The sequence below is a fragment of the Vanellus vanellus genome (genome assembly GCF_965231255.1).
Source record: "Vanellus vanellus genome assembly, chromosome: 7".
NCBI classification, from domain to species: domain Eukaryota; kingdom Metazoa; phylum Chordata; class Aves; order Charadriiformes; family Charadriidae; genus Vanellus; species Vanellus vanellus.
The window spans coordinates 34,709,241-34,735,494 of record NC_138912.1 but is presented as its reverse complement, the minus strand read 5'-3'; the positions used below and the strand labels follow the sequence as shown (position 1 = coordinate 34,735,494).

Genomic DNA, 26,254 nt, shown 5'->3' with positions numbered 1-26,254 from the left:
ACCCCCCTGGGCGGCGGCGGGGCGCTGCCGGCGCGGCGGGGGCCGAGCGGGGCCGGGGTGGGTCGGGGCCGCCCCCGCGGAGCGAGGTTGGGGGTGGGGGGAGGGGATATGGGAGGGGGTTCGGGGCGGGCGCGGGGTGGCGGGTCCCGCACGCGGGCGCCCACGTGACCGCCGGGCCCCGTTCCTCAGTCCTTATATGGGCAGTGACGTCCCGGGCATTCAGGGGGCCCCCATAAATACTTACCGCCAGACTTGTCCTCCAGCGCGAGCTGCGGCGGGAGCGCGGCTCTCCCGGGGCACCGCGGGCACCCCACCGCCGCGACGGGGCGGCCGCCCGCCCGCACATGCCTCCCCGCCCGCCGCGCCGGCTCCCCGCCGTCCCCCCGCGCCGGTAGTGGGAGGCAGGGGGGGAAGCGCCCCCTCCTCTCTCTCTCTCCCCTCCCCGCCCCGGGCGCGCACCGCCGGCCGGGAGCGCCGCTCCCCCGGCCGCCCCGCTGCCCCCATGATGACCGCCAAGGCGGTGGACAAGATCCCGGTGACCCTCGGCGGGTTCGTGCACCAGCTCCCCGAGGGCATTTACCCCGCCGATGACATCTCCGCCGCGCTGCCAACTTCGGTCGCGATCTTCCCCAATGCCGACCTGGCGGGGCCGTTTGACCAGATGAGCGGCGTGGCAGGAGGTAAGCGGAGCCCGCGCAGGTGCGGGACGGGCCCCCGGCGGGGGGCGGCGGGCGGGGGGCGGATTGGGACGGGGAGCCGCAGCCCCCCCGGGGGTCGCTCGACGCCCCCCGCGGCAGCTCTGCCCCCGCGCCCGGCTCGGGGGAAAAGTTGGGGCCGGCGCGGAGCCCCCGCAGCTGGAGCGCAACATGTGCGCGCCGCAACCCCGTGCCGGGCCGGGGCGGGCGGCCACCGGAACCGGGCCGCCCGGCGGGTGGCGGCGCGGAGGGCTGACCGGCTTCTTGCCCCCCCAGATGGCATGATCAACGTGGACATGGGCGACAAGCGGGCCCTGGACCTGCCCTACGGCGGCGGCTTCGCGCCCAACGCCCCGGCCTCCCGCAACCAGACCTTCACCTACATGGGCAAATTCTCCATCGACCCGCAGTACCCCGGCGCCGGCTGCTACCCCGAGGGCATCATCAACATCGTCAGCGCGGGGATCCTGCAGGGGGTCAGCACGCCCGCCTCCGCCACCTCCTCCGCCGCCTCCTCCGCCTCCTCCTCGGCCACCGCCGCCTCCGCCGCCTCCCCCAACCCGCTGGCCGGGGCCCTCGGCTGCACCATGGCGCAGGGCCAGCCGGCCGACCTGGAGCACCTCTACTCGCCGCCCCCGCCGCCTTACTCGGGCTGCGGCGACCTGTACCCCCAGGATCCCTCCTCGGCCTTCCTGCCCGCCGCCGGCGGCGGGGCGCTGCCGTTCCCCCCACCACCCTCCTACCCCTCCCCGAAGGCGGCGGCGGCCGACGGCGGGCTCTTCACCATGATCCCCGAGTACGGCGGCTTCTTCCCGCCTCCCCAGTGCCAGCGGGAGCTGCACGCCGGCCCCGACCGCAAGCCCTTCCCCTGCCCCCTCGACTCGCTCCGCGTCCCGCCGCCCCTCACGCCGCTCTCCACCATCCGCAACTTCACCATGGGGGCGCCCACGGCGGGCGCCGCCCCCGGCACCGCTCCCGGCGGCGGCAGCGGCGGGGGCGAGGGCGCGGGCGCCCGGCTGCCCGCCGGCGCCTACAGCCCGCACCACCTGCCGCTGCGGCCCATCCTGCGGCCCCGCAAGTACCCCAACCGGCCCAGCAAGACGCCGGTCCACGAGCGGCCCTACCCCTGCCCCGCCGAGGGCTGCGACCGCCGCTTCTCCCGCTCCGACGAGCTCACCCGGCACATCCGCATCCACACGGGCCACAAGCCCTTCCAGTGCCGCATCTGCATGCGGAACTTCAGCCGCAGCGACCACCTCACCACCCACATCCGCACGCACACCGGCGAGAAGCCCTTCGCCTGCGACTTCTGCGGCAGGAAGTTCGCCCGCTCCGACGAGAGGAAGCGGCACACCAAGATCCACCTGCGCCAGAAGGAGCGGAAAGGAGCCGCCGCCGCGGCCGCCGCCGCCGCCGGTGGGTGCCCGCAGCCCGGCGGCGGGAGCGGCGCCGCCGCTCTGGCCCCCTGCGCGGCGCGGACGCGGACGCCCTGAGGGCGCGGGGCGCGCAGGAGCCAGCGCGGAGCCGCCGCCGAGCGCGGCGGGGCGCGGAGAGGAGCCCGGCGGGGCGCGGTGAGCACCCGGCGGCGCCGCGGGGCTCCGTCGGGCCGGGCCGGAGCGGGGCGGGCCGGGCTGGGCCGGCGGGTGTACATAGGGGCTGCGGCGGGAGGATGGATGCATGCAGTGCCGTCGTGGTGAGGTGTCTTTGGTGCCTTGTGTGGTGTAGAGCCCGGTCCCCTGTCTGCATGTGGGGGGTGCCTTACCGATCCGCTCCGACGACAGCGGCGACACCGAGACCGGAAAGTTTTCCCTCCCTGGTTTTAGTATGGCTGTACATTTCTGCCTATTAATATTGGGATTTTTTTTTTTTTAGAGACTATATTTTTGTACGCACTGGTTTGGGGGTTTGGTTTTGTTTGGGGGTTGTTTTTGGTTTTGTTCTTGGTTTTTTTTTTTTTTTTTTTTTTTTTTTTGTGAATTAAAATTGTTACGTTTGTAGTAGGACTCGGGACGGGATGTAAATACTCTGGCTGGAACCGACGCCCGTTGTCCGTCGGGACTCGGCGCGCAGCAGATAACACGAATAATGCACAACCACTAACGGGAGCTGGAAGGAGCGAGGGTTTCTTTCTGGCCACTCTGTAAATAAACTTTTCGACGATAGAGTCGGTGCTTACAACGTTTATAAAAGACGACAAATAAATCTCTTAATTATGCTAAATTGACACCTTTATTTCCGTAGGTTCCCTGGCCCGGCCTGGGGAAGGGGGTGCCTCCCGCCCGTCCCCGGGCCGCGTCGGACCCCGGTGGCGGGGGGGGGCTGCGGGACAGCCCGTCCCGGGCTCCGCTGGGCGCACCGCACCGCCTCGGCGCGGAAAACCAGCGGCCCCGGTCCCGGCGTACAAACACTCGCTCTCGGCCGCGGGGATTTCCCTCGGAGACGAGAGACGGGCTAATATTAACCGGGGAGCGGGGTGGGTTTTTTTGACTCACTTTCTGTTTTGTTCCGCGGTTACGAGCCGCCCCAGGCAACCTGCCCCGAGTGGGCTCCGGAAGAGCGGATCCCGCCGCCCCGGCGGCCGCCGCTGGGGGAAAGCGGCTCCCGGCGGCGCGGGGGCTGCGCGGGTGGCACCGCCGCCGCTCTCAGGGGGGGCTCGGCGGGGGCCCGGGGGTGGCGGCGCTCACCCCCGCAATACAACCGGGCTTTTGCCTCTGAACCCATCTGGCCGCAACATCGCGCTTTTTTTTTTTTTTTTTTCCTTAACCTATTTTGATTATTGCTTTTTTACGACGTTACCCCGCCAGGGCCCACCCTCGGGTTCTGCCGTCGGTGCGGGGCCGTACCGGACCTCCAAGCTCACCCTGCTGGCGCAGAGATCCCCGGTATGGCCCGTACCACATAGGATGGGCCACCCCGCTAACGCCGCAGCCCAGCATCACAGGGAGAGGGGCAAAGCCCTTGCCCAGCCGCTCCCAGCCTCCGCTTGTCCCGGTGCCGGGTCCTGCTGCGCAAAGCCCCAGTGGCACCTGCTGTTTCTACCTGAAACGTCCTTCTCCCTGTCTCCTGGAACTGGCGCTGGCTTTTGGAGCAGCTTCTCTTTGCTTGGGAAAGGCGGTCAGTGGTAGCTGAAGTGACATGCCAGGTTTTGAATTGGACATGAAGCAGGCTTCCAAAGCTGCACACAGACCAGTTTGTGTGGGATGGAGAAGCTGCAGGACGATGCCAGCTCCAGAGCTGCCACCTCACCATCCACCTTAGCAGCACAAGTAAGCTTTTGCCTCCCCTGCTGCATCTCTTGGCGGGTTGCAGCTTTGCCAGCTGATTCCGCGTTCTCCTGGCCGCCAAAAGAGACCAAGGCCTGCTGCCGGAGGAATGTCACACTGGAGTGCAACCCCACAGGAGCCGTGGCCCCCTCAGTGGGCTGCAGTACAGAGAGGTGGACAGGGATGCAGTGCTCTCAGCTCGCTGGGCTCCCGGAGGTACCGCCACGGCCTCGGATGACCACAGCTCCATCGCAGCCAGAGCATCGTGAGCAAAACTGGGATCTCAGCTACCCAGGTGTGCAATCTGAGGCTCTGCTCACACTCTCCAAACTACTGTCTGCAGCCATACTACAAGATTAAAACCTCAGTCAAAAGCAAAATGAGATAAAACACAGAAATTGTAAACGAGCTGAATTAAGGAAACCGTGGATGACTAGCAGGTAGCTACAAGAGAACCTTAGTGTAATAGTATGAGCAGTCCTAAACCCATGCCTTTGCCTTACAGTAACAGCCAGCTTTAAAAGTGGTAATACCGCATGTGCCCGGATTTGTCTGCAGGGCACAGGTGGAAGATTTGGGCCAAGAACCCGGTGTTACGCACCGCCTCTCAAAGAAAGGCCAGTTGCACCGTTTGGACTGTTAGGGAAAAGAAACTTGTGCTCTGTACTGTACTTGGTTCAAGACTGTTGTACTTGTGAAGGAAAGTATGGACTGGTCAGTGGTGAGATAGCCTGTATTTATTCTATAATTCAGCAATAACAGTAATTTTGCTGTTGTGAAAACACAATAACCAGACTGCAGAGAGAAGGAACGGCATTACAGACTTAAACCTCCTGCTTACAGATATCCAGAACATATGAAGTAAGTTTCAGTTACTGAGTAAGCAAGAAGTTACACAAAGAGGCTTTTCTTTAATGCATCTCTGGTTTTGTTTGCTATTTTTCCCAGCTTTAATACTTTGATGCTAACACCTTTATTAAAAAAGAAAAAAAGAAAAGAAAAGAAAAAAGGTTTTGCCACGGTTGTTAACAGGGCTCTACAGTGTAAGGGACCATGCTGTCCTCTCCAGAAAGATGCATTGAAGTCCTCTCCCATTAAACATCTCGACTAGGTTTTACACATGGAGAGAAAAAAAAATAAAAACAAAGCAGAAAGACCTAAGGGGAGGATAGAGCAGATGAGATAAAAAATGCTCTCTGGCGCAGTTTGTTTTTCCAGTACAGCTGTTTGCATGCTATCTTCTTTGTAGACTTCTGAAAAAGGATGATGGTCTTCATTAGCATCGGAGAGAGTTAGAAACAGGCTGTAACACAGGGAGGCATTGCGTTATCGTTAATGACTACGTTCGATAGAGAATTGTTGTACATTAACTAATGCTAAGCTGCAGGGGAATTCCAGGAAAAACAGGTAAGCCAGCTGTAGACATATCAGACGCTTTAAAGTGCTGTAAGAATAAATGGAAATCTCCTAAAATAATTTCCACCAATTTTTCCTTGCAAAAGAATTAATCTGTGCATGCATAATGCTGACTGTATTTTACATTCGTTCTTTCGCAGGCCAAAAAAAAAAAAAAAAAGAGCAATGCCGTATCAGAATCATATAAAAATTCACACATACAAGCCACTGTACAGGAAAAACAAGTCTGCTTTTATAAATACAAAAAGAAAAATTAAAGCCAGTTTTGGAACAATTTCTGGAGCAGGCTGGTACATCACTTAGGAGGTTGGTAAGTCATGTTTTCTTATTCAAATTCCCACACGGTGACCAGGAGGGCCAAAGCTGCCCTGGCCTGGGTTTGTGGTACGAAAGAGTGCGGTAGGATGAATGGGCATGAGACCAGTCCCTGCAGTACAGACGGCATATTTCACCAAGAGGAAAAGCTTCTCCCTTGTTAGAAAGAGTGCATCCCCTGCCGCGGACAAACTGCATCTCCAGACCACTTCCATCATAGCAAGGCGAAATTCACGGTGTCTCTTCTACACTATGTTTATTTAAAAGCCTTATGAAAAAGTAGTCTTTATAAATAGTATAAAGAGGGAAACCGCAAGGCTTCAAAAGCCCAAAGCGTTCACTTGTCCATATAAAAACACAGACCACACTTTAAAGAGAAGACATTGGGTCAAACCTTAGCTGTACCTAGGTGATGCGCGCTGCTGTAGATAAGAGTGTTTGCAAATATGTCATGTTTCTAGAATAGCTTCCACGACGCAACAGTGGATAGTTGGTTTTTCTTGTAAGATGCCCGCAGTTTCCGCTCCCCCCCGCCACTGCTGCGGGAGAGGCTCCAAGCGAGGTTAATTAGCAGCTGACTAGTCTCCTTCTCCTAGCTGAAGGAAATATGCATAGACGTACTCTGTAATTCTCAGTTGCAATAGCGAGATCTTGCACGCAACGCTTTAAAGAACTGTTAAAAAGTAACTCTGAACCCGACAGCATCCCTTCAGAGTGGGAATTCCCTTAACTCCAGCCCTGGGGAATCGCTGGCGTTTTCTGCAGGAGCACGTCCCGGCTCAGGAGTTGTTCTGGGTTTGTTTTTTGCTAGCAGGGCATACAGCTCTCGCGGAGTCCCTCAAGGGCTGCGGCCAGACGGGTCCCCTGCCCGGGCTGGGTGGGCACACTGCCGTGGTGCCGGTGGGAGCCCCGCTGGGACACGTCGGGGTGCCCCGGCGACAACTCTTATTGCCTTCGCTCTCCCTGCCGGAGCCCGATGCCCCCTCGCAGACGCGCAGCCCCCCAAACTATGTACACAGGGCGCTCAAGTTCAACTCCTCCACATCAGCCCAAAGAGAAATAAGCGCACTGCAGCTTCATTGCCCCCTCCCCCCCACCCGCTCACACAGCCTGTGGGAAGAAGGCGGCCTCTTTGACTCTCGAGGAGCCCCGGCCACCACTCGCCGGCCCGGCCCGGGCCACGGGGCAAAGCTCAGCCCGGGTGCCGGAGCGGGCCGGTCTGTGAGGCGGGCCCGGGTAGAAGGCCGGGCGGGCGGGGGAGGGGGGGGCGGGCGGCGGGCTCCTGCCAACCGCCCCAACGGTCCCAACGGCCGCCGCCGGGCCCGGGCCGCCGCCGCCTCAGAGGCAGACGCGTGGCCCGGGATAGGGCTCCCCCCCGCACCAGAAGTCGGAGGCCTGCGGCGTCTCCATCAGCCAGACCTCCCGCGGCAGCCCGGGCGGCTCGGCGCCGGCCGGCGGCCCTTCCAGCAGGCGGTAGTAGTGGCAGTCCCGGCCGTGCTGGGGGTCGTAGGGCGGCGCCAGGATGTCGAGGAAGGCGGCGGGCCCGTCCACGGCGTCGATCTGGTGGAGGTTGTCGGTGTGGGGCGAGAGCAGGCACGGCGGGGAGGCCGGCGTGTACTGCTGGCGGGAGCGGAACAGGGCGCGGTGGCAGGGCCCGCCGGCGGCGGCGGGGGGCGGCGGGGCGGCGGCGGCGGCGGGGGGCAGCGTGTCCATGCAGGCGATGCGCAGCGTGCCGTAGAGCACCTTCAGCATGCCGTTCATGCCCGGGTGGTCGTGCAGCGGGATGCAGGCGCCGCTCCGCAGCAGAAACACCCCCATGCTGAAGCTCTCCGTCTCGCAGATGTGCATGTAGCTCACGGGCGGCACCACGCCGGACCACGGCAGCCCCCCGCCCGCCGCCGCCGACGGCCCCCGCGGCGTCAAGTGCAAGTCCTCGGCGCGCACCTCGTCCAGCAGCTGCTGCAGCCGGTGCAGGTTCTCCCCGAAGGCCGGCCCCGCCGGGCTGCGGAAGGTGATCCGCGCCTGCCGCGCCACCCGCTGGATCAGGGAGGCCATGTTGTCCCGGGGCATGGCGGCCTCCCGGCCCGGCCCGGCCCCGCCGCGCCCGGCCGCGGCAGGCGGTCCCCGGCAGCTGCTTCCGCCTCCTCCCCCTGCCCCCGCCGCGCAGGCGCGCCCGCCCCGCCGTGCACCACGGGGATCGTAGTCCTGCCCGCCGCCACTCAGCCCCCGCCTCTCCGCAGGGCCCCGTTGGGGCCGGTGGCGGCAGTGGCGGCGGGGGGAGGAGGCGGACTACGGCTCCCAGCAGGGCCGGCGGAGGTGAGTGGCCGCCGGCCGCCATCTTGGAGCTGAGGGGGTCGAGACGATGCGTGAGGGAGAGGGCCGCTGCCCCGGGAAGGGCCCGCTACAGCCCCGGTCCCCCGCCGCGGGGCGCTGAGGGGCGGCGGCGGGACCCCGGTGCCGGTGCTGGCGGGCAGGGGTCTCGCCCGCCACAGGGGTCTGCGCAGCGCCCTGCGTGCGGGGACGGGGGATCCTCGATCACACAGAACGGTCCCGTGTTTTCTGCTGGGGGTGTGTGTGGGGGGTGTGTGTGTGTGAGGAGAAGGTGCAGGAGGGAATTTTTACTTGGCTGGTGGTTTAGCCATGTAAAACTGAGCACGGTAGCGCACGTACAGCCTCATGGATGTGTAGTGGACTACATAAAGAGTTTGGGTTTGATCACTAAGTGCTTGTTACAGCTAAGCCACTTTGTCAAAGTTACCAGATTTAACTTGGTTTCTGAGACTGCCTCTGCCATTGAAGCATTGGGTCGAGGTCTTGCTGTACAGCGTGCGGTGTCCTTGATGAGTCTCCTTATCGTCGGTTCTCGGTGTGATTGTATCTGAAGTCGTTATCCTTAACCACAGATGAGCATCGGACGAGCACATGGAGTTCCAGACGCTGATCCTTGGAGAATCCACGTGTGACAGAAAGGATGGATAATCTCTCGGCTCAGCTCCAGCCCGGTGGAGACTGCGCATCGTGGTTTCAGGCTGATGTATGAAAAGGGCACAGCATTTATTCTGCCAGGGCGTTATGTGCAACGTTTTATTTCATTTATATAGCTGTGCCAATGATCCTGTTACCTTCTTTTAAATATGCATCACTGCACTAGCAGATCATGCCTAGGAAATATTGTGGTTTTGAAGTCAGAAATTAACCTATTAGTGCTGGGATTAGTTAAACACAGTTAGGCTCTGATCACAAAAATATACAGGCTCATGCCACCTTGAGCTCAATTATTTAAGCAGCTGTTCAGCATGGTAGGTCTAGGCCCCACTGGTTAGGAGTTTGAAAAACAGCTGAATGATAATACTCGATCAAATTGGACTCCAGTGGCTGCAGCCTACCAAGTTAAAAAATGTCACTTAAACCCAGAGTAAAACAGTGTGTTTTTCTCAACTGAAGGCAAACTCGAATCTTAAGCTATGCATTAAACTTAAGTAAGGTACATGTAGCCTTCTAGTATTCTTACATATTGTACATGAATCAGAAATACTATACATGAATCAGAAATACAGATGTTGCGGGCACATGATGGCCCAGCAGAGAATGAAATACTGTAAACAAAGATCAGTGACTTGAATCTCTCTTCCCAAACTTATTTCCCTCCTTCTATAAATAAGTTTGGTGCATAGAATGCAAATTTAGGTCATGGCATTATTGCTTCCTCTTCATAGAGAAGGATCTTCATTTGAGTTTCTGCTTTTGAGCAGAAGCTGAAGTTACCTGAAGCTACAAAGCATTGCAACCTTCATCTGTTTCATGTTAACACTAAAGTTTAAAGTCATGTTTAAAGTCGTTTCTCTCTTCAGTGCCAGTGTTGGGAGCATGGGATGAAGATCAGGTGAGCGTTTCTATGCCTGGCAGGATGCTTAGGATGAGGGGGCAGATGTCTTGAGAGGTAGAGTCTTTAATGGCCTCTGAGCCTTTCCGTATTGTCGTGAACGGCTGAGGGCACTGACAGTCTCACCACTCCTGCGTAGATTGGCAACTGGCATTTTGTAAGAAGCCAAGGGATGTGGAGGGCTCCATGTTCAGTGCACTCTTCCATTCAGTCCCCTTCCGCAGGGATAGTCAGTTTAATTATGAAGGTGTGGGCTAGAATTTTTGGCAGTTATCGTTATCAGCGGTAATGATAAATTATCTTTCTACTGGTTTAAGCTATTCATTTGTGCCCTGCCTCAGCAATTAAATTTTATACTTGCAAGGGATTGCTAGAATGCCTACTTTTGAACAAACTGGTTCTTTTTCTGTGCAGCACAAAAATAAGCCGTTTTGTGGAAACAGAAGTGCTTGGTATTGGTAGGATGTTGTGCACTTGGAGTAACATGCAGTTGTAAAGAAAGATCAGCATGGAAAACCAGGATCCTGAGTTGTGATCTCAGCCTGATCTTGACTTGCTGGGTCATATTAGGTGAGTTACTTGACCCTTTGGTCCTTATCACTCTGTAAACCATGAATCACACATCCTGTATACAAGGGTGTTTATTAAGATTTTAAGAACATCTCTGTGTGAGCGTTCCTGGTGCCATGTTACCGTTGGTGATAAGGTTTATATTTTGCATAATTGATCACCATATGATCCTCCATGTTTTTAACTACTGCATTGATTCCCATTTCTGATGGATACAGACAAAAATATGTCTTTGGCACTTCACATTCCAGTTAAATGCTATATCACACCCACATTTTTCAGTGCAGTAATATTAAAAAAAAAAACCAACAACAACCTCAAAAGGAAAGCAAGCTGTCCAGCCAACTGACAATTAAATTGATGTGGTTTTTATTCTGAAAGGCCGTATTCTTAGCTGGCCTCTGCCATATTGAGTGCGCGTGAAGGAAAAAAAAAATCACGGCATAGTTGCTTGTCTGGGCTTTGAGATTGCTTTGTGCTGGTGATGCAATGACCAAAGTTCAGCCCACTGGTTTTATGCTACAACCAGTGTGTGTGAGGTCAGGTTCAGGTTACGGTTTTGGTCTCCTGCTGTGTTTGTTTTTTTTCCCCACACAGAGAAAGAGAATGTGTTGAGAAGTGTTACAGCTATTTTCTCCTGCCCACATCCCCCTACTTCTAGGCTCCTCTCATTTCTACCTGAACTCTCCTGTGGGATCGGCAGTTCTTTATCTCTCGCTTTTTTTGTGCCTGTTAGTTATTACAGTTCCCCCCAAGTTTTTGAAATATCTCTTGCTCATTTTCACTTTCTTCTAGGGGTTGCTTCCCAGATCCTCTTAATTTGGTTTCAGAAGTTAGAATTATCTGTAACCATCAGGTAAAACAACAGTCTTGAATGGACGAAAATGACAGCCGCCTGCTTAGAAGGTTAGTTGTTAGCTGTAATTAAATGTTTTGTCACGATGCTAGAATATTTTACAAGGTGTAGAACTTGGACAGGCAGTACAGAAACCATCCTCTGTTTTAATGTTGCCAAAGGCTGCAGATGTGTGTTTACATAGGACAAAAAAATAAGAATCTGTGTTGAAGAACATCATTTTTGAGCCTGCATTTCCTGCCACCGGTTCTACAAGGGTCTATATTAAATTTTATTTTATAGCTACCACCAATCAAGGAGATAGATATGAATGCTAGCCAAACATGATGCAGATGAGAACTAGACTAAAACCAGAGAAGACAAACAACATGTCTGTAATATTTGCTGGCTTTCCAGTAATGGCTTACGTAAAAGAAAGTTGGTTATCAATTATCCATCAGAATTTATATATCGGTAGAAACACAGAGGAGTGCTAGCTATAACTGTACTGAAATCAAAAGGGGAATTAGGTTCATATAGATACCAAACTTCAAGCAGATCTGTGTAACATTGAGTCCCACCCACCTTTACCACTTCTTTACTGACACACATCCTGTATTCCATTAACCACGTAATTCACCCCTCGCTGCACTCTTCATTTGTTGTAGCCTCTCAGTTAAATGCACTATTTCTGTATAAAGCACATCATTAATGAGTTTTATTGACAGTTTGCTACTGAACAGCCTAGAGCGGGAGTTGGAGTGACTCAGAGCAGGGAAGGCTGTGCAGCATGCAACTCCCAGTGCATGAATTTGCAGAGATAATGAGCCTCATTCTGGTCTTCTGAGTTTAGCTCCTCTGATTTCATGCTTTCCACTGGTGCAAATCAGATCTGTGCTGATGTCTCTGATACCGCCCATGTTAGACTGTGGTGATGAGTGCTGGGAGTTAGTCATGGCCTTATTCCTTCTGAACTCTCTGACTGTCTAGGACTGATCCTGGGTGTGAGGAAGAAGACGTTTACCAGCATGGTTAGAAACTGCCCTCCCTTCCTGTGCTCCCTTCTTGGCATGTGGTTTGCAGGAAGGTATCTCTGGCCAGAGCTGCTTGTGTGGCGTCACTCAGCCACTGCAGCTGCGGAGCTGCGTGATACTTTCGCCAGTTGTATGCAGCGGTGACAAAAAATAGAGAGAGAGTGGGAGAAATCCCCTAATGGTTGTGGAAAGAGTTACTACTTGACTTTTCTAAGTTTTTGATGTATCTTTACTGTTTTCTGAAGATAATCTGATTATATAATCTGGGAAAAATATGACCTTTATGGCTAAAACTTAAAAATATATTCAAGAATATTGTTGAAGTGTCCAGAATCCTGATTGCTCAGATATGGGCAGGAAGGTAAAAAAAAGATTTTTTTTGATAATTACTGAGATGAAAAAATCCTGCAGGCCAATTTGCAAGTGCAATTCTGAGTCTGCAAAAAGCTGTATTATCACTCTTTCTTATTACTGGCGTGACTTTCAACATAAAATATCATCAGGAATGCGTGTAGATACTATGTTATGAAGAATGTAATTAGAAATAAATGGGAATCATTGATTAAACTGGTTAATCTTATAATGTACAGAACACTGTAATTTGGTCCATCACTTTTAATCTTTTAACTGACAGCAGAAAAGCCGCAGTTAAAGATGTGGTATGTTTACTTATGATTTCTTCCCTGATTATTTTTGTCTCTGGTTGTATTAAAATAATTTGATATTTTACATAAGTGCATTCAGAAGCAGCAAAATGCATAGAAATCATTTATAATTTTATTGATATAAGTTACTATTAACTTAAAAGCTGACACTACCTGTTGGGAAAGTTGAAATCTGTTTCCTGGGATAGCTGGTACAGAATGAAAGGCATACTTGACCATCGTCCTGGTGCTTTATGAGCATGTGGGGTTTGTCTCCTCCCTGGAGGGTCCTGGACAGCATGAGGTGGAGCCCCCGGAGTCTGTCCTGCCCTTGCAGTTTCTTGGGCTCAGAGCATCGCCCTCTCTGCCATTTTTGAAACCACTTTCCTGTATATCCTTTGTGTTCTGTCACTGGCAGCCAGACCCATAAGGCCCCTCCGGCCTCTATTGCATTGATGCTGAACTCCACTTGTTTTGTTTTTTTTTCTCTCTCTGTTACTTTTTCAGAGAATCCCAAGGGTCCTGTTTGGTTGCTCAGTGGGAGAGCAGAGGGTGGGAGAAAGCTTGCAAGGTCACCTCTGTTTGGAAGCAGCTCCCTTGGCCTTCATCCCTCCCCTCAGCAGCTGGCTTTTAAATGGCAAGAGAAGGTTTTGTTGATACGACCCAGGGGAAAGGCCCGCTTAGCGCACAAAGGCTCTGCAGAGTCCTTGTCATCGGGCAGTGATGAGAAAAGCTGGTCACTTGCAGGGAAAGCGTTATGTTTCTCTCTCGGTGCGTTATCACTGACTGCAGTGCCATATTTACTTTTGCCTGCTTTGAGATGGGTGCGGTATATAAGCATTTCTGTGCTAGGGTGGGGTGTGATCCTGCTCTGTTGGAGTCTGAGAGCTGGAAGTAGATAGTTTACCAACCAAGGTCCCAGAGGGTGTGAGGTGTGGGTCTACCGCTGCTTGTGCTACACTAAGTAGTGATCACACACCAACTTTTAGGCGACCTTACTGGCAAGGTCTAAAGTAATCCTATTTCTGTGGCTTAAAGGCTTACTGCTGTGCGGTTGAGTCACTGGATCCTGCTTGGTGCTCACTCATAGCCTTCCCTCACTGCCAGAAATGCTTCAGCACAGACTATCTTTAAGCTAAGCCTTTCTTTTTCACAATCGCAAGGGAGGACTGGGTATGGTCGTGACACAGGTGATAAGCAGTAACACATGAAGCCATAGTAACCTGATTGCCTCTGGTTTTACATGTAACACGTTATTTTAAGAATCTCCTTTCAGCAAGAGAGAGAACTGTTTACATTTCTTAACGATTTGGGATCAAATACATGCCAGTGGAGATCTGTACAGGGTTAATCAATAGTGCTAAATTTAAGAAGCAAAGAATAAGTAATTTTTAGGGAATAGCCAAGGAATGTTTTTCTCTTTTAAATAAGTAATAGATACATTTTTTCATGGAAAGATTTAGTGTTCAGCAGAAAAAGAGGTGAATGGTAAAATGTAGTGGGCAAGGTATTTAGTGGGACAGGGCAATTTCTTTCAGTGCTTTCAAGTGTTTGTAATGTTTAGGTTAATTAGTAAATCTGGTAGAATCCTTCTTTGTCCTGTAGGTGAAAGGTCCGTGTTAAACTCGAGGGCTCTGGGAGGAGGAAGGAAGTTTTATGCAAGTGTTTGAACAAGGCAGGTGGACTGAGGGAAGCAGAAGAAAAATGCCAGGACCCACAGGACAGTTATAGCCGCCCGCAGAGCAGCATTGATCTCTCTTTGAGTTGTGATTATCCACCAGGATTTGAACTACTTCCAAGACAAAGGTATTAAAATAGAAGAACATCAATTAGAAAATGTTGGCAATTAGTTATTAGAGGAAAATGTCGAGGAAAGTGAGAAGAAAGGAAGAGACGCCAGTGTGGATGAAATGTTGGTGAAAGAGGTCAGGGGGATGTTCCAGAGAAGCAACACGCAGAGGTGAGTTGGTATTTGAATGCGCAGGGAAAGAGGCAAGGAGGGAACAGGGCCGTTTGGTTCCACAATGCACAGTTTTGGGATGAACAGCTGTTAAAAGAAACATACAAAGGCATTTGGAAAATCAGTGCTATGTGTATGATAGGTTTTGAGGTGTGGACTGAAGTGATGATACAAAAATGTTAGTTTCTTTAAAAATGAAGAAAGTAATTGTAATGGTGTGTTGGAGGACAAAGTGAAAAGTCACAAGTCTGGAAATGACAAATACTTGCCAGAGCTATAAACACGACTTTCGCTGGTTGTGCTCTAGTACCCAGAGTATTCACATGACCACATGCTCTTTTTCAGTGAGAATAATGTACTTGTCAGTGACATAACACTTCTGCACTATGCTACAGCGTGCATAGGTGATGATTGATGATTGATCAGATGATTGAAGAAAAAACCTAAATGTTACAGAGTTATAAGGGGAAATTGGTTCAGATATTTATTATCTAGATTTTACTTTTGCATTTCACAGCGTGGTAGCAAAAATGTGGCAGATTTTTCTTGGAAAATTAGGATGCACTCCAGCAGAAACTGATGCAGAGACTCAGCTTCTACTATTCCCCATAGCTAAATATTTAGAGCTTGCAGGATCAGAGCCTAACAAGACACACATCCTTCTTACTGTTTGTTTGTTTGTTTGTTTGTTTTTCCCTCCAGGAAAACAAAACTCTTCATGTCTCCATGTTAAAATGATTGGAAATTGAACTTAGGGGGATCTAGGATATGATTACTTTTTTTAGACAGGATTTTCTTCATAGCTGAATTGGACTGAGTCTTTTTTTTTTCTCCCAAACCAGATGGTAAGTGATTCAGTACTTTTAGCAGTAGAAAAATGATTTGTTTTCTTTCCTCAGTAGTTGGTGTGAATGTACTTTTCTTTATCTATTTACATATTATGTAAACACACTTTACTGGCATTTATGTACATAGTTTACAGTCCTAATCCTGCAGAAAGCCCTGTATAGGCAAGGCCTTGCACATAGAAGGACTTGACATTGCTTACAGAGAGCTGTTCACATGGAACTCATGGCAGGGTTGTTACTGTATTTGTATTTTTATGTATACACTTAAATTTATGACACCATACAAGGATGCCAACAGACCTGTAAGTCCACAAAACAGTTGAGTAACTTTGCACACTTTACTTTTTTTCACCTAACAAAGTGTCTGCGGATGCCCTTGATCTCTTCTGCTGTTTTTCTGTGGTAGTCTGTAGTCCTTGTGACTTTTAAGTTAAAACTAAAAGCTTTTATAGAGTGTTGGGGCAAGCTTTTCCTGGTGTCCAGGGGGAGCGAGGGCCTCATTTGTATGACCTTTTGGACTTGTACTGATGCTACTAGGGGGGCTTTGGAAGGGATTCCAGTAATGGTGGGAAATATTTGGGAGACTATTAAAAAAAAAGTCTTTCATATGTGTACCTGATTTCTCAAGGTTATCTGCATCTATATTTTGTTTGTGTATATGCAATGTTAAAACTGAATGCTAACTGCAGTGCTGTTCCTTGTTTTGTGCTAAATAAAACATACGTGTAAACCATATATATGCCATGTAGCATATGGGTATTTGAGGCAGAATGGAAGGATCTGAAGCTGATGGTAGACTACATTATAGGGAAATAGTATGTTATAGTGTCCAGCCACTGATTCCTTACACAAGAAGGTACAAGCAAGGTTGCCCAAGCGGTCTTACAGTTGTCCTTTCCAAGCAGTTAAGAGCTGTTCTGTAAATTTGATGTGCTTTTACCCTAGCTTTCTCTGAGAATTAAAATGCTGAATGCAGTATGAATGTCATACTGCCGCTTTACTGAGATGATAATACTCCATTTCAAAAATAGTGGCCAGTTTCTCTGTTTACAAATTTGGCTGTACACAGTTGGAATGGGATTATCTGATTCTCCTTTTGGTTCTCTCCTCGTCTACACACACTTCAGTTGAATCACTGGGGGTTTGCGCACTGAGGAGCTGGCCCCTTGCCTTGTTTTCCAGAGAGTTGAAACCCAGTTCTTAGCATCTCCCACTTGAAAATGTGACAATCTTCTGCTTCTGTGAATTCTGGTAGGGGAAAAGAAGATACATGAATTAGCATCAGAAATACTGTGCTGTGGCGTGTCAAGTTTTTCCCCTTAATGAAATTATTCAGTGGAAGGGTGGAAGAAGAGGGCTTTTGAAACTAGCACTGTTTTTTTTGTCATGGGTCAGTAGTCAAGCCGGGGTGATTCACTGTACCTTGTATTTGTGTAATAAATTACTTTTCCCTATAAGCAAGGGGAATTGTTTGGGGGAGTTTGCCTCTCGGGCTGTGTGGCTGTTTATGTGGTCATGCAAGGTGGCAGAAAACTGCGTCTGCAGGACACATGATCCCGTGGGATGCTGCTGCATGGGCTGGTGTGTCTATCCCGTCTGCGGTCAGACTGCCGGCTGGCAGAAATGAGAGCTTGTTTGGCTGGCACTCTCTGTGTGTTACGTACCGAGAGCTGTACCTCTGGATATACCTCATCTCGGTCGCTGACAGTCACATTTTTTATTACTGGGAATTGCTTTATCACATTACCAGACAGAAAGAAAAGCACTAAGCAATGGTTCTGAACTTTGAAGTGCTGTATCTGTAGAAAACCAGAACAATAACTCCTAATGCAGCTGATGTGGGCATGCAGGGACAGTGGGATTGAGATTTCTGTTCTCTCAGACTGTTGCTGTGCATGCTCTTACGTTTGTCCTTGCCTCCTGACTGGCAGCAGGGTGCTTGCTTCCCCGTGCCACAGTTCCTGGTGTCCCCCGGCACCTAGTCACCCGTCCCTCACTGGCCAGGTCTTGCATGGGGAATGGCACCATGCCTGGGAGCGTGGCAGTGGCTGTGACATGTAAAGCAAATGAAGAGGGTCCAGGAGAAGTTAAACCAGGTGATCGGTCAGTCAGGGAGAAGGAGCAAAATCTGCCTTGGATGTGGAGGGCTCTGAAAAAACAGGGTTGGAGACCAGTTACCTGTTACCTCCTGTGAGCCCCAGGGAGTAAATACTATGGAGAGAGTGTGACTCAAAGCTTTGAGCACTAAGTAATTGCTGGAAGCTCTGGGTTACTTGCTTAAAAAGCATGCATTTATAAGCACTGGAAGTACTGAAGAGATTTTCTTCTGATTTCAGTTAATAATAGGGCATGTTGTGTACAGTTTGTTTGCTTGATTGGTTCATTTTATTGTGTGTAAATACACTGTAGAAACAATTTTGTCTTTTGCTCAGTGTTACTCAGCTGGCATGCTTCTTGTAAATCCAGTGAATTAAGGGGAGTAAGTAACTTGCTCTGGACTGTCTGCGCAACAAGGTCCATTTAAAATAAAGGCCTGTGATATGGTGGGACTGCAGAGGAGTTAGAAGGACGGTGAGCAGAGGAGGCAGTGTGTGCAGCAGAACAGAAACCTCTGGGCCACGTGTGCCTCAGGCACAGCAGCTCACTGGCAATGTGAGTTGTCTCTAAGGAATTCTGCTCTCCCATGTGCGGTGTGAAACTTGGGCTCCACTGATCCACGTGGAAATGACGTGGTTTTGCACTAGGGCAAATGAGAGCAGAATCTGGCCAACTGTTAATAACTTCTTGTATTTAGGACTGAAATAAAGTAGCTGTGTATGAAAATAATTGTGCAAGCATGACTCCTAAGTGACTTATAAAAGGCAAATTCAATATTTAATTGTTGGAAATACAAACTGCTTGGCACAAATCTCCCGGTTTGGCTGAGCTGTACTTGACCCATGACAGAGAGAGCAAAAGTGATTTTAAGTCCTGGGATCCAAGGGGCCAGTCTGTAATGTCACTCCAGGCAGAGTCAGCACATTGGCTGCTTTGTAATTACAGACGCTTATTTTGTGTACAAACCCAGTTGATTCATTATCTTTTATTTCCATTATCTCATCTCAATCTTTATGTGTGAATCTGAGCTATTTTACTTCAAGGGGGTGGCATATAAATAGAATTTTTAAAAAAGGGTTTGATAACAAGAAGTTGGTTGTTTAGATATAAAGGTGTTCTGATGTAACCAAAATGATAAAATCGGTTAAATCTATGTGAAAACTTTGCGGGAAGCCTAACAAGTTGAAAATAGCCTTTCTTCTGCTCTGCGCCCTGCATTTCTTGCAATGTTTTGACCCATGCCTCGGAACAAGGATAGTTTAGCTCTCAGAATATAAAAAAGATAATTACAAGCAGTCACGTTGCTGTAGCTTAACACACTGTCACTCCTCAGTTGTGCTTCAGGAACTCTGCTCTCACACCCTGTGATGAAATGATACCTGTTGGCTTAAACCGTCTTCATGTTGTTAAATTCTTAAGCTGTGGTAATCTCACCACAAGCGATTAGCTGTCCTTATCCCTAGAAATGTGGTCATTCAAATTCTTGAAAGCAGAGAATGTTTTTCCTGAGGCCAAGATTTAAAAATGCTTTTATCTTTCAAAGAGCCTCCAGAATTTGACAAAGTAAATTTCATTTATGCAGGTAAAGTAAATTTACTTCTGTCATATAAAAGTGACAGTACGAGTGTGAATGGTATGGAGAGACATCCAGTTTTGTTGGGACAAAAATGTGAGCCCAGAACTGATGGGGTATGTCTGAAAATACTTCCTGACGAAATTTGTACTGGCTGAAAATCAGAACCTTGCATCTAGTTGACATCACTGGAAGATGCACACATGAAGTGAAAGTACTATATGGCCTTTAAGCTTCTGTTCCTGTGGTACGTGAGGTTTTATACTACACAGAAGAACTGAACCAATCACTTTTCTGGGTAATTGAGATAAAACGGGTATCTGTAATCTATTCCAATCTGCTCTGTCTGCAGTATGCCTCCATGACTTTAACGAAGTGGCGTGTATGCGCAACAAGGAGGCTCTGGATGGAAACACTGTAATGCAGGACTCATTAACTGATGATACTTGATAATTTTTGAAGTGATGAGTACAATAGTTGCTGCTTATCTAGATCATAGAAATAATGAGGGAGTATGTTCACCACACTGTGAAATGTTCTTTAAAATGCTTGCTAACGGGTTACTTATGCTTGTTTACTTCAAAAGCAGTATCTTTTTCCCTAAGCCAAATGGAAAATTAGATTTTTTTTTTTCTTATTTCAGTATATGAGGAGTAACTGGGAAAATTGCTTGGGTTACATGGATGTTAAATAAGTGTCACCAGTGGAAAGTCAGGCCCAGTGCTTTTTTTGTGTGTTTGGCCAAAGGAAGGGGCATTTCCATTTTCTGTTGCTGATTGAGTTCCCCTATGATCTTGTCTAATATACAGGAACACTGAAACTGTATCAAGAACATGGTCTCTCTTGGGCCCTACCACACAGAAAAATCATGCAATCAAGTTTCCTGTTTGTGGGTGTCTCCTCCCTTTGCCTGTTTGTCATTTTAGATGCGGGCTCTCTGGGACAGGAACTCTCTGTCGCTGCACCCGTGCCTGCGGGCACTGCTGGAATAGATAGAACAGTTTTCCTTCCACTCTGCTTTCTAGGTGAACCCAATGAAGCAGATGGGTTGCATGAGGAGTCCTGCGTCGCTCTGGCTGGCAGCAAGACTGGCTGGATACATCAGAAATCCCAGAGCTGCTCAGCTGTAAACCCTGTCTATGTGTCTACAGCACCAGTCTCCAGGATACTGAGGTTACTAGATTGAAGGACGAGAGTTGTGTTAAAAGGCCAGTCCCTGGGGGTTTAGGAGTGATAGCAAAATAAATACAACTTGCTTTCATGTTACATGGCATGGGACTTGTTCTTCCTTGCAGATGACTTCTCCAGTGCTGCTTGGATGTGCCTGCTGCTCTGTTATTGCTCCTAAAGCCTTGATTTGGCAGTAGCCTCTGGTGTGCTGTGTGCCAGCAGGTCCCCATAGCAGCAGGGCCGCCAGGTCTTCCTGCAAAGAGTTAAAGGAGTTTTGGAGAAATTGAGTGATTGAAAAATTCGCCACTCTCTTTGGCAGTTCCTTGGATTCAAAGTGTCCTTCATCTTTGGCACAGCTGGGCAGCAAGCTGGGGAGGAAAGCAGCACTGGTTTTGTTGTCTTTCAGATGCTTAGGGCTGCTGATGTTAGGTGATATAAGTGTAGGTTTTCTTAGAGGAGAGTTGTAGGTGAGGGAGAAGCATCACTATGGGGTGAACTGGAGAGGTAGTACTTTGACCTCTTGGCACACAGGGCAGGCTGAGGAGAAGGAAAGAAAAATCCTCTTAATCTGTGCAGTGTCAGCTTGTCATTGTCAGTTGGGTAGTTATGTAGCCGCAAGCCTACTGCTGCCTGCTTTGCAAGGGGCAGATCGTTAATGGCAAGGCATGGCGGAGTGCAGCATGCTTAGGGCTTTGGAGGTGTGGACAAGCTGATACCTCCCAGAATAACTGCAGAGAGCATGGTCATGTCCAACAGGAGGTACAGTTTTAAGAACGGAAAAAAACTGCTGTCCAGCATGTCACCCTTGAAGGCAACATGTGGCATACATGTTGAAACCTACAACTCCCTCACTTTCTGCCTCCCCAGCAGCTCCACACGTACGTTCAGCTTCTCCTTGGTGTGAGCCACAAGGTGAGAATCAGTGTAGCACAGGGATGGGAAGAGCTTTGGGGTTCCTGGATGTGCAGCAGCCCTGTGCCTTTTGACCTGACAAGCACTGGAGCACCGGGGTAGCCATGCTGGGCAGGGCAAAGGGGTGGAGCAGGCATACTGGTAAGGGGTATAGATCTCTGGCAAAATTGAGAGCAGAGGCAATTTTGTGGGTCGGAGGGAGTGTGGGACTGAGGTAAGAGAATGCAGGAGCCCACTCAATGTATGGCTGCTAAGCAGGGAGCAAGAAAGGATTTTACTGTTTGTGGCTGGAGGGATGGAGCGAGGAGTGATGGATCAGGTAGAGAAGAATCTGGTTGGGCTGTAGAGTGATTGTACAATATACCCAGAGCTTGCAATTTAGACAATTTGCCCCCTCTTGTTTGTCATACACACCTGCAGATTTAGTACTTTTGGAGAATACAGCGCTCTCCTGTCCTGTGAAACAATGCTTCTCTTCTGCCATTCTCATGGAGATGTAGTGTGATGATATCACTTCCTAGCGAGGGGCTGGTGAATCACTTTGTTGGTGTTCATGAATCACTTCTTTGCTACCAGTTTCTGCACTGGTCTTAATATAATTTCCAAAAGCAAAAATCATCATTTCAGAGACTTTTTACTTTTTGTTGAAGAGACAATACTGGAATTATTTCATTGTATAACGTACTGAACCCAAGCTGCTGGTGTGCTGCAGAAGAGCTCTCGCAAATCTATTTGTGTCGCTGAAGGCATTGCCCACCTATCCGGTCGATCCCCTCCCCAGCAGTGGAGAGCTTGCTCGCAGCTGGGTGGGGAGAGGGAGTGTAGGTGTTTGTCTCGCAGGCTCTGGTGGGTAGTCCAGTAACTTAGCTTAAAGTTTAAAGCTCTGCTGTGGGTCTGATAACTTCTTGCACAGGAGCAGAAGCTCTCTGAGCTGTCATGGCTAGGTGTGCAAAGGCTTTGCTCCTAGTTGAGAGCCTCTGGTGTTTCATTGCCTGCCTTGGAAGTGTAACTGGTTGTTCATCGCCATCAGCTTCGCACCACAAGTGGTGTGAAGAAGGCAGGAAGCAGGAGTAAGTAGGTCCCTCGGAATTTCCTTGTCCAAGGGAAGAACAGATGGCAGGCTGTGTGTTTGTATTAAGGCAATGTCAAAGGTCTTCGACATGCATCTTCTTATGCATTGGCACAGGGCTTTTTTCTGGGGGAAAAAGGAGTCGTGCATGGTATGAATACAATCTTGTGAGGGTAAAGGCGCTTGTTTATTCTTGGCAAAGCCTGAGGCTGCTTTAAAGTTGTCTTTATGACAGCACTAATCTTCCAGCAGCCGAGGGGTCAGGGAATTGCACAGGAAGCGCAGAGGCGCCTTTACCCGTTACCTTGTTTGATGGACCTAGCGTCCCTCTGTCACAAAGATCCAACCTGTTTCTTTGACCAAGCACAACACATGCTCCAGCAAGCCCACTGCTGCCCTCAGAGGGTATTTCCCTATTGTTTCGTCTTGACCGTTAACGCCTTTCCCTTTCTCTGTGATACACTGCACGTTGCCAGCTGGTATTTGTAACATGTTCAGTAGAATTTAAAAATGAAACTTCCTTGGAGGAGGTCGGTATGCCGTGCAGGACACGACCTGCGTGTGGGCAGCATCTGACAGATTCCTGTCACTGTTACCCAACAGGCTTGTCAGAAATGACAGCACCTGCCTGTGGACTGCGCTAACGCAGCAATACCAGCCAAAATGGGAAGTGTTGAAGGTATTGTTTGCCCCGTGTGTTCATATTCATAGCCCCTCCCCACTATGAGAGGCACAGTGTAAATCTCTGGATAGATAGTTACAGGAGTTAGGATAACAATACCAGATACCATTCAGTTCTGAGCAGCCAATGTGTAATTATTGTAATGGAAAAGCAGCACAGAAGAGTCCTTAAGAGTTATTCAGTTATCAGTGACTTTTCTGCACATAGGTAGGTAAGGAGGTGATCTGTCTAAAAGATTTCTCATTCCAGAATTAGCAGCAAGGATCAGATCTTCCTGACCCCATTGCTGGGAAGCTCTGTCCTCACATTTACAGTGTGTTTACATGCTGGAGATTTTCCTGTTTCATTTCTCTTTTGTGATGGATGGAATCACTTGAAATCTAGTTTGTTTTGGTTTTTTTTTGTTGTTGGTTTTTTTTTTTTTTATATTGAAAGGTTATTTGGCTTTTTCTGCCCATGTTACAGCTATTAGTGCATTTCATGTATGTTATTAGCACTCCGTAGCAGGATGCTGGTTTGTGCCCAGTAGGGATTCTCAAAATAGCCATTGCTTCACCCTCTCCCTAAGCTTGTCTGCAGTCCAAGCCACTTCCATTTCCATGTGGTCCACGGTCAGCCTCCCATTGTAAATTATCTGCCTTTGTAACCCACAGCCTGATTTTTCTTACTCTGTTCAAGGGAACTATTCACCATTGAGTTTAGCAAATCAAGTTGGTGTTAAGAGAATACATGTGAGAATTTCCTAGTTGCGTGATATGTACTTATTTTGTAAGTTTTGCAAGGCTGTTTGGTTCCCTGCTGCCCTGATTTCAAATGCGTGACCTTGGAAATTGGTTGATTTGAACTTAACTCTTTTTTCATTTGCAGTCCCCAGAGGACTGTAATTGCAGCGTTGCCTTGTGACTGTGCTGAATTAAGAATCAGAGCCCAGCTGAAATTCCCAGACCAAAGGATACAATGGCTACTAGTAACCTCGGTGCCTTTATTAATGCTTTTTTTTCTAAACAATATCTTTTTGCATTGTATATGGTCAGTTATTTCTGGGGTACCTATTAAAATTTAAGAAAATAGTGGGTCCTCTTCCCCCTTACATGCACACCTTCTCCTTCCATATGCTTTAGTGTTGTAAAGAGATCATCTCATTCCATTGTTATGGGAAAACATTTAACTGGCACACCATTTTATAGACAAAGGAAGGAAAAATCCAACAACTTTGTATTCTGTCTGTAGGAGCTCTCAGTCTAAGTACGGCAAAATTAGCAAATATGAAATGTAGGCCAACAGCTAAGGAGAAGAAGGGAGCAAAGTTACAGATGCTAAATAAAGACAGGATGAGATTGTTCAAAGAGGCAGAAGGAAGGACAGAGGATACTTGGCAAGAGAGACCCAATGATACAGGTCAGCCTTACTCCCATTGAATCTGAGTGTTATCCCAGATTTATGGAGCTATGACATCCAAAGCCCTCCCAGGGAGCGAGATCTTAGCCCAGAGGGCAGCATGGGATGAGGCTCAAAGCACAGAGAAGAAAGAACAAAGGGAATAAGGAAAGTAGAGGGAGCGAGAGAGTGAGTAGGGAGGAGGAAAAGCAGAGGGGTTGGGAGCAGCCCGGGATAGGACTATGTAAATGCCAACTAGGGTCTTGAGCAAAGTCAAAAGGAGTTTTCCCCAGAATAACAGTGGTCTCAAGCCTGGCACAAGAACTTGAATTTAACCTGAAAATAGAGAGAATTACAGCAGTTCTGCTGTGTGGTAGGTCTGCATTTGGAATTTCAAGCTTTGTTTTGCCTCAGTCTTGCACAGTCCTGTTACAGCAGTGGTGGGCCGTGCAGGTTTTAGTGAGAGTGAGTTCTGTCCTTGGGCAGCTGCACCAGTCACGTGCATTTTAAGTAAAGACTGTCCCCAGAATGAAGGTTAGCTGGTGGAACTAGCAACAGCAGCTTCTCAGAAAGCAACGCTGACTTTGCCAGAGGCACGACCTGGTAGCATTTTCCCAAGCCAAGCACTGGGACTGTGCATGGAGAGCTCTGCTTGATGAAATCTGGGGCAGCTGAAGGGCAGACAGGCTATTCTGGTGCTTGCATGTCTGCAGGAGAAGGTGGAGGCATACATGTGCAACATGAGGAAATACTGGTGTGCACTGAAACTTCCCTAGAGAGCTCTGATTAGAAGGTGCAAATGTGATGCTTAAAAAAAGGTAATTTACTGACAGAAGAAAAACTAGTAATGAGCTGAACAATTAACTTATCTTTTACCTTTCTAGATGCTTTAACAGCTAAAGATTCAAAATTAATCTAGAAGAAGTTAGAACATTAATTTTAGGCTGTTAAAGTCTTCCTGATCAATTTATGGTACTCTTCTGGAGGAATAGTGTCTGTCTTCAAGTTAGCTTAACCCTCACTTTATTATTGTTACTGGTCAGATTAATTGCCATCTTTGTCAGAGATCACAAACCCTCCACAAATCTTATGTGTTAGTTACGTGTTTTCATCTCTTGAAAGGTGAAGATGTATAAAAAAAATAAAGGAACTTCGGTGGCAGTTTGCTGTAGTGAGGAATCAAAACTGTATTTTCAGCACATCTTAGTAATGTACATGAATCACTAGAACATATCTGAAATTTTATATGTATTTTAAGGTTTCCTCTTTTTCCACCTGCATATTTTCCTCTCTCTTCACAATCATTGTTTCAAAAATGTCAGAGGAACCCCAACTGAGCAGTTCTCCTGTTCTCACCTGTGCTTGGGGATGTGAAAGAAAAACGTTAGCATGCAGAGGACTTGACTTTCTCTTGGGTGCATCTGGCCCATGTTATTAGGCAGTCCACTGCGCCTGTGATCAGTCTGAGAGCAGCTGATGATGAGCATCGCCAAGATACGGTACTGGGCTGCTAATCAATTTTGTGTCTTTCAGAAGACTTGAAAAATTGGATTCATGAAACATCACTGTCATAAACCCCAGCCTCACCATGAGGACATTAGCGCAGCCACGATTGTACAAAGTGTCTTCACCAGCAATCTTTCACCCTCTGACAAACCTTTTCTTCTTGAAGGTAACTGTGGGTGGTCCTCCTTTGTCTAATTTCTGTAAATTCGGTACATCACTTTCTCGTTATGCAGCTGATACTCGTGTTTATATGAATGGCTATTTAAAAGAGGAAAGTTCAGATGTTTGTTGTTTCATTTCAACATAAATCAAACTTTGTACTCACATAGCAATTCTAGTTTAGCCCCAGGAATAGCTTTAGTATTGCTAAGTGTCTGGAGAGTATTGACTACAGAGACATGATTT

At 49.1% G+C, this 26,254-nt stretch overlaps 2 protein-coding genes and 1 long non-coding RNA gene across 5 annotated transcripts; 2 read left to right on the top strand and 1 right to left on the bottom strand.

The window, feature by feature from the left end:
* Positions 1–196: 196 nt before the first annotated feature.
* Positions 197–2,188, top strand: EGR2 (early growth response 2; the record flags this gene model as incomplete). The annotated part of the gene is made up of 2 exons (XM_082486294.1): positions 197–680; positions 972–2,188. The coding sequence occupies 2 exons, from the start codon at positions 197–199 to the stop codon at positions 2,186–2,188; spliced, it is 1,701 nt and encodes a 566-aa protein (XP_082342420.1).
* A 2,485-nt stretch (positions 2,189–4,673) lies between these two features.
* On the bottom strand, positions 4,674–7,773 carry ADO (2-aminoethanethiol dioxygenase). Its single transcript, XM_082486044.1, has one exon. It carries the CDS (start codon positions 7,757–7,759, stop codon positions 7,028–7,030), a length of 732 nt encoding a protein of 243 aa, XP_082342170.1. The 5' UTR covers positions 7,760–7,773; the 3' UTR covers positions 4,674–7,027.
* A 199-nt stretch (positions 7,774–7,972) lies between these two features.
* LOC309674638 lies at positions 7,973–25,960 on the top strand. 3 transcript variants are annotated; one of them, XR_014269413.1, is made up of 4 exons: positions 9,836–10,142; positions 10,938–11,048; positions 15,318–15,460; positions 25,880–25,960. It is a non-coding gene; the product is annotated as an uncharacterized lncRNA (long non-coding RNA). The 3 variants fall into 3 exon arrangements; XR_014269414.1 differs by lacking the exons at positions 9,836–10,142; positions 10,938–11,048; positions 25,880–25,960 and adding exons at positions 7,973–8,005; positions 8,593–8,723 and having other exon boundaries at positions 15,318–15,613; XR_014269415.1 differs by lacking the exon at positions 25,880–25,960 and having other exon boundaries at positions 15,318–15,613.
* The last annotated feature ends 294 nt before the right edge of the window (positions 25,961–26,254 follow it).

What these genes read in the sequence shown, in the direction of transcription:
- ADO (XM_082486044.1), bottom strand. Translation starts at nt 7,759, where the DNA reads ATGCCCCGGGACAACATGGCCTCCCTGATCCAGCGGGTGGCGCGGCAG.